General features: G+C 39.7%; 1 protein-coding gene across 1 annotated transcript; it reads right to left on the bottom strand.

Moving 5' to 3' along the window:
- Positions 1-3676: 3676 nt before the first annotated feature.
- LOC135203164 (myosin-11-like) lies at positions 3677-6340 on the bottom strand. Its single transcript, XM_064232855.1, has one exon. It carries the CDS (start codon positions 6338-6340, stop codon positions 3677-3679), a length of 2664 nt encoding a protein of 887 aa, XP_064088925.1.
- Positions 6341-7977: the final 1637 nt, after the last annotated feature.

The following is a 7977-nucleotide window of genomic DNA, read 5'->3' as shown; positions in this document are numbered from 1 at the left end:
TTTTCTAATTATTGCTTTCTCATTGTTGCCTAAACTGGTGAGCCACGCACCGAAGGTTGACGTATCTCAATTAGGTAAACGATTGGATTTTATTGGTAAAAAATTCCAGTGGGGGTAGTCAAATTTTCGGTATATCCCGTAGAGTAATTGACAGATAGATTTATGTTAAATTCTATTTCTTTTCTATTCTTTTCGACTCTTTCCGGATATATATATATATATATATATATATATATATATATATATATATATATATATATGTATATGTATATATATATATATATATATATATATATATATATAGTATATATATATATATATATATTATTTGGCCTTTGCCGATCAGAGTTGATCTCACCCATGGGGCATCCTTGCCAACGGAGCTTCATAGGACAGGGGTTTTAGTTTTACCATGGGTGGGCCATTCCCCTTCCTCAGCTCCGTCAGCTAGCCAAGTTGATAGAATCCTCAGCCATATGACCCTAGATCATGTGATGCCTGTTAGCCTGTGAAGAACTTCCAGATCAATTCGCTGCCATCGATGGAAAACAGAAGATTTCTTGACAGTCCAAAATCCAGGCAATTCTCTGCTCACTGTTGATGAAATTCACTCCTTTGCTACAGACTGGAAGCTTCCAATGACTAGATTGTACGACGTTGGAATGCAGCGACTCCTGACGATGTCCTTCGAGCTTTAAGTCCTTCTGCCACACTGGTATCAAATATTTTGCATATGTAATGGCATTGAACTTACGGGTTTTTACACCGCACCAGAGGTTGCCACTGTAGTATATGCAAGTATTTGAGCCATTATGCACTGCATAACAAATATTTTGCATATATGAAAGGCATTGAACTTACGGGTTTTTACGCCGCGCCAGAGGTTGCCACAGTAGTATATGCAAGTATTTGAGCCATTATGCATTGCATAACCCATATTTTGCATATATGAAAGGCATTGAACTTACGGGTTTTTACGCCACGCCAGAGGTTGCAACTGTAGTATATGCAAGTATTTGATCCATTATGCATTTCATAACAAATATTTTGCATATATGAAAGGCATTGAACTTACGGGTTTTTACGCCGCACCAGAGGTTGCCACAGTAGTATATGCAAGTATTTGAGCCATATGCATTGAATAACCCATATTTAGCATGTATGAAAGGCATTGAACTTACGGGTTTTTATGCCGCGCCAGAGGTTGCCACAGTAGTATATGCAAGTATTTGAGCCATTATGCATTGCATAACAAATATTTAGCATATATGAAAGGCATTGAACTTACGGGTTTTTACGCCGCGCCAGAGGTTGCCACAGTAGTATATGCAAGTATTTGAGCCATTATGCATTGCATAACAAATATTTTGCATATATGAAAGGCATTGAACTTACGGGTTTTTACGCCGCGCCAGAGGTTGCCACAGTAGTATATGCAAGTATTTGAGCCATTGTGCATTGCATAACAAATATATTGCATATATGAAAGGCATTGAACTTACGGGTTTTTACGCCGCGCCAGAGGTTGCCACAGTAGTATATGCAAGTATTGGAGCCATTATGCATTGCATAACAAATATTTTGCATATATGAAAGGCATTGAACTTACTGGTTTTTACGCCGCGCCAGAGGTTGCCACTGTAGTATATGCAAGTATTTGAGCCATTATGCATTGCATAACAAATATTTTGCATATGTGAAAGGCATTGAACTTACGGGTTTTTACGCCGCGCCAGAGGTTGCCACAGTAGTATATGCAAGTATTTGAGCCATTATGCTTTGCATAACAAATATTTTGCATATGTGAAAGGCATTGAACTTACGGGTTTTTACGCCGTGCCAGAGGTTGCCACAGTAGTATATGCAAGTATTTGAGCCATTATGCATTGCATAACAAATATTTTGCATATATGAAAGGCATTGAACTTACGGGTTTTTACGCCGCGCCAGAGGTTGCCACAGTAGTATATGCAAGTATTTGAGCCATTATGCATTGCATAACAAATATTTTGCATATATGAAAGGCATTGAACTTACGGGTTTTTACGCCGCGCCAGAGGTTGCCACAGTAGTATATGCAAGTATTTGAGCCATTATGCATTGCATAACAAATATTTTGCATATATGAAAGGCATTGAACTTACGGGTTTTTACGCCGCGCCAGAGGTTGCCACAGTAGTATATGCAAGTATTTGAGCCATTATGCATTGCATAACTAATATTTTGCATATATGAAAGGCATTGAACTTACGGGTTTTTCGCCACGCCAGAGGTTGCCACAGTAGTATATGCAAGTATTTGAGCCATATGCGCATAACAAATATTTTGCAATATGAAAAGGATTGAACTTACGGGTTTTTACGCCACGCCGAGGTTGCCACGTAGTATAGCAAGTATTTGAGCCTTAGCATTGATAAATATTTTTGCATATATGAAAGGCATTGTTACGGGTTTTTCGCCGCGCCAGAGGTTGCCACAGTAGTATATGCAAGTATTTGAGCCATTATAAAGCATTGCATAAACAAATAATTTTGCATATATACGGCATTTTTTGAACTTACGGGAACACGCCGCGCCAGAGGTTGCCACAGTAGTTATATTGCAGTATGGATTCTTATTTTGCCCAGTATATGCAAGTATTTGAGCCATTATGCATTGCATAACCCATATTTAGCATATATAAAAGGCATTGAACTTACGGGATTTTACGCCGCGCCAGAGGTTGCCACCGTAGTATATGCAAAAAATGGGATTCAATTTGCAATGCATAACCCAATTCTCATATGAAGTAGTCGGCATGAAACTTACGGGTTCTTACGCCGCGCCAGTGGTTGCCTTCCACCCATTTGTGATTGGGCATTGATACCCCTGAGGGTATCGTGTGGCAAGAGGAGGGGCGCTCGACAGGCCCAGCAGCTGCTGTAGTCTCTCCATCGCGCAGAGATGCTTCCACAACTTTATCCAGGAGTGAATTCCATCACAAAACTGAGCAGCTTCCAGTATTGCATTGCATAACCCATATTTTGCATATGTAAAAGGCATTGAACTTACGGGTTGTTACACCGCGCCAGAGGTTGCCACTGTGATATATGCAAAACATGGAATTCAATGCATAACCCAATTCATACATGAAGTAGTAGGCATGAAACTTTCGGGTTCTTACACCGCGCCAGTGGTTGCCTACTACCCATAAGTGATTGGGTATCGTGTGGCAGGAGCAGAGGGACTCGACGCACCTAGCAGCCATTGCAGCCTCTCCATCGCACAGAGATGCTTCCACAACTTTATCCAGGAGTGAAGTCCATCACAAAATTGAGCAGCCTCTCCCCAACTTCAGAGAGGTCCTGTCTTCTTTCCTCTGCTCATGACCCATCCTTCATCCTAAAAGTGCAGAGACCTTAAGTGACACTCCAGTCTTTGGAGGTTTGCTGCAGATTTCAGCCTCAGCTTTTGATGTAATTCGTCTCGTCCTCCTAACAGCTGGTCCTCCTACCTCCTGACAGCTGTTGGCTCTCGTCCTTCTGAGAGCTGGTCCTCCTGCCTCCAAACAGTTTTTTGCTTTCATCCTCCTGAGAGATGGTCCGCTGCTTCCTAATAGCCCCCGCTGGCTCTCGGTCCTCCTGAAAGTGATCTTCTGGCCTTTGAACAGCCGTTGACTCTAGCCAGTGAGAGCTCCTCAGTCTGACGAGTTTGGGGAGACTCGCCATCCGTTAACTTCCACTTCATCGGAGTCTCTTGCATTTCTCATCAGTTGTAATTTCTCCTTCAGGAGCAACTGATGCCTGTCTGAAGCCTCTAAGAACTTGTCTAGGCAATCTTCCACATCCTCACAATGATTTGTGTAGTCATTCACAAACCATTCCTTAAAATAGGCCACGTCTTTCATATAATCTGCATTCTCGGTTTCTAGTTTTTTAATGTGGAGGGCCATCGCATCCTTTTCATTCCTTATTTGATTGGAGACTGTCAGTTCTTCGGTAAGCTGTCTCCTAAGAATCTGAATTTCCTCTGAAAAGGACCTGATCTCTTTCTCCTTCTCCATTCTGTTCTCGTCCATTTTTCTTTTGAGGTCTTTGACTTCTTCTTCCAGGACCTTGTTACGTTCTTCAAACTTTATAAAAAGTCCCTTTTTTCGACTGAGGTCCTTCAAGATGACCTTTAGCTCCGAGTTTTCCTTCCTGACCGTGTGGGAAGTTCTTTCCCATTCCTGGAAATCGGCCTCACGCTGTCGTCTCTCCTCTTCCATCTCGAGGACCTTCTTCCTCAAACGTTGGATTTGATCAGCTTGTTTGTTTATGATCCGCTGCAGTTCAGCGGCATCAGAAGGCTCCTGTTCTTTCTTTTTATCAGACATTTCGTTCAGTCTCATAACCTCCTCGGTTAATCTCTTAACCTGTCCTTCCAGTAGGCTTTCCCGCCTTCTGTTTTCCAGTAAGACTGATTTTAACTTGCCATTCTCTTCTGAAAGGCTTTTCATCTCTGCCCTCATGTTGTCTTTCTCTGTCTCAATTTCCTTGATTTCCTCTTGAAAGTCTTTTGTATCTTCTGCCAACTCATTTATTTGGACAGTTTTTTCAATCGATAGCTGATCATTATCGTCCTTCTTATCTGTATCTTTCTCATCAAAATCTCCTACTTCTTCATTCGATTTGTTGATTTGCCATTCCATCTCATTTTTTACTTTCAATTCGTGAGTCAAATTCAGATGGTCCATTCGTTCCTTCTTTCCTTGAACCTCCTCGCTCATCTCTGGTTTAAAGTTTTCCAGGTCAGATTCAGCATTATATATGAGGCCTTGTAATTCAGAAACCTCTTTGTCAACTAACTGTAAGAAATGGTGGCCTTCCTTTTGTTTTTCCTCATCCTTTGTTTTCTCATTACCTGGGCCACCTTCATTGTGCTTTGTCTGCTCGTCCTCTTTTTCTCCTGGTAAATTCTCCTGCAACTGGGTTATTTTCTCTTCTGCCACAAGAATTTCCACTCCATCTATGCTGCCATTTGCATCAGGCTGACCTTCTTTAGTTTTCAGTGCCTCCTTCATTGCCTTACGTCTCTCCTCCAGTAGTTTCTTCCGGGCCTCGTCTCTTGACTTTTGTTCCTGAGAGGAACTCTTCATAGCCTTTTTCATAAGTTTCATTGGTTTCTTCTTCTCGTGGCCTTTGGTGACATTATTAATGGTCTGTGTAATGAGGTCCTCTTTCCAACCATTAGTTTTAAGAACACTGATTTCTTTGAAAAGGTGGTGTACATTTTCCACCTGGATGGACACCATGTCCCAAAAGCCTTCTAGATCTGCAGCCAGTATAGTGGGTTCTTCACCTTTGGGCCCATCAATGTTTTGTTGACACAGGCCTCTAAACTGTTCGACCTTCTGAGCGACGAGGAGGCGGGCTTTCCCTGTAGCTGCAAGGACCTTTCCTTGTACCTCCTCGCTCATCTGTGGTCTGAAAGTTTCCAGGTCAGATTCTGCGCTGTTTATTATTTGTTCTAAGTCAGTAACTTCCTTATCCACTATTCTTATGAAATATTTGCCATCCTTTTCCTGTTCTTCCTCTCCTGTCTTCATTTTCATAAGATCCTTGCTTTCGTTGAGAGGAAATTCAAGAGTGCCTTCCAACTTAGATGTCTTCTTTTCCATTTCCTCTGCAGTTTTTACTTTGTCAGCCTTACATTCATTTAGGCGATCTTGGAGTGACTTTCGTTCCTCTTCAAGATTTTTCACTTTCTTGTGCAGTTCTTCAATGCACTGCCTGTCATTCATCAAAGCTGAATTCTTTGCAGTAACGCGGCCGTTCAAATAACATATTTCCTCTTCCTGTTTAAAAATTAAGTCTTCGGTTTTGTCATTAATCTTCTTTAGAACTCTATTTTCTTTCTTCAAAACTTGAACGGTATCTTCCGCTTCATGTAATTTAATTCCAGCCTCCTGTGTTAGATCAATAATCTCTTCAGCAAGGGAATTTTTTTCATTGGACAAATCCTTTTCCAGATCTTGGATCCTCTGCAGGAGAGCATCCTCTTTTCTTGCCATCTGGGCCTTATCCTCGAGGAGGTCGCTGTTCTTCTCTTGGGCCTCGTCCAGTTCCTTTTCCAAATGAAGATTATTATCCTGCGAGATTTCTAGCTCACATCGAATCCTGAGTTCCGAGTTAACTGCCGTCTCGCAGGCCAATTTTCCATCCTGATGTTTCAGGAATAATATGAAAAGCAATCCGCAAAGTCCTCCCAACAGTCCAGCATACAAGTTATCCCGGAGGATACCGCCGAACGACCAAGAAGGAAGGACTTCCTCCGATATAACCAACAAATCTTCAGATCCCTCTGCAGGGAGCTGGGCCATCTCAACGTTCTTCAGTCCTTCAAACAGTTCAACAAAACAGTTTTCCCGAAGGAAACTGCCAAAAGACCAACAAAGGACCACTTGCAATATAAACAATAAATCCACAACTCCCTTTGCAGGGAGTTGGGCCATCAAAAAGATTAAAAGTCCTCCTACCAGTCCAGCAAAACAGTTTCCATGAAGGAAACCGCCAAACGACAAGCAAAGGACCAACAATATAACGAACAATAAGTCAACAAGTCTCTCTACAGGGAGTTGGGACATCACAAAGATTAAAAGTCCTCCTACCAATCCAGCCAAGCAGTTTCCATGAAGGAAACCGACAAAAGAGGGCCCAACAAGAAGGACTAACAATATAATCCAAAGATCCCAAAGTCTCTCTGCAGTGAGGTGGGCCATCACGACGTTGCTAACACATTCAACAATATGGTTCAACATGTTTGCGGATTACTCGTAAATGGAGGTTTCCTTATGGGTAGTTTTAGAAAAAGCCTTGAGCTGTTACTTCAGCTTCTGAAGACTTCTTTGGCTCCTGAAGATTTCTCTGGCTTATGAAGAATTCTTCGGCTCCAGTGAACCAGAGTGTCTCCTTCTTCGGCTCCTGAACATTTTTCTGGCTTATGAGACCTCTTTGGCTCCTGTGATCCAGAGTGACCTCCTTTCGGTGTTATGCGATAGACTCAAACTAGTGAAGACTTCTTTGGCTCCAATGATCCAGAATGTCTCCTTCGGTGTTATGTGATAGACACACGCACACGAACACACACACACACACGTATGCACTCGCCCTTGTACTGTGACTAAATACTAACTCGAAGAAATTTTACGTCGAAATAAGAAATTTCTTTAAAAATTACCTCGAAGAAACTTTACGTTGAAATAAAGAATTTCTTTAAAAACTGGTAAGAACGAAGGTTCGTAGTTCTTCATTTAGGAGTCAGGAATTTCAGCTAAAAAAAAAACTATTTCTGTTACATACATCGGCCTAAAACTCTCATAACTCTTTCGTTATTAAAGGTAGCCACTAACGCTCAGTTTTACTTACGCAGTTTATGCCTTCACAGTCGGCCTCTGCAGGCATAACTGAACCCACTAATGTTCAGTTATAACTGTGCAGGCAAACCTGAACGTTCGTGGGTTCAGTTTTGCCTGCACAGGCCGACTGTGCTGTTATAACTGAACGTTAGTTGAATTAGGTTTATGAATAAATTAGTTGGAAAATTACAAATATATATATATATATATATATATATATATATATATATATATATATATATGTATGTATATGTATATGTATATGTATATATATATAATATATATATATATATATATATATATATATATATATATATATATATATATATATATATATATATATACATATATACATATATATATATATATATATATATATATATATATATATATATATATATATATACATATATACCATATATATATATATATATATATATATATATATATATATATATATATATATATATATATAATATATAATATATATATATGTGTGGTATATATATATATATATATATATATTATATATATATATATATATATATATATATATATATATACATATATATATATATATATATATATATATATATATATAT

This window comes from Macrobrachium nipponense, chromosome 24 (genome assembly GCF_015104395.2).
Source record: "Macrobrachium nipponense isolate FS-2020 chromosome 24, ASM1510439v2, whole genome shotgun sequence".
Classification (NCBI taxonomy): domain Eukaryota; kingdom Metazoa; phylum Arthropoda; class Malacostraca; order Decapoda; family Palaemonidae; genus Macrobrachium; species Macrobrachium nipponense.
Note: the sequence above shows the minus strand (reverse complement) of the source record. Positions and strands in the feature narration are given on the sequence as shown.

Excerpts from the sequence above, each read along its gene's own strand:
- LOC135203164 (XM_064232855.1), bottom strand. The coding sequence starts at position 6,340 with ATGGCCCAGCTCCCTGCAGAGGGATCTGAAGATTTGTTGGTTATATCG.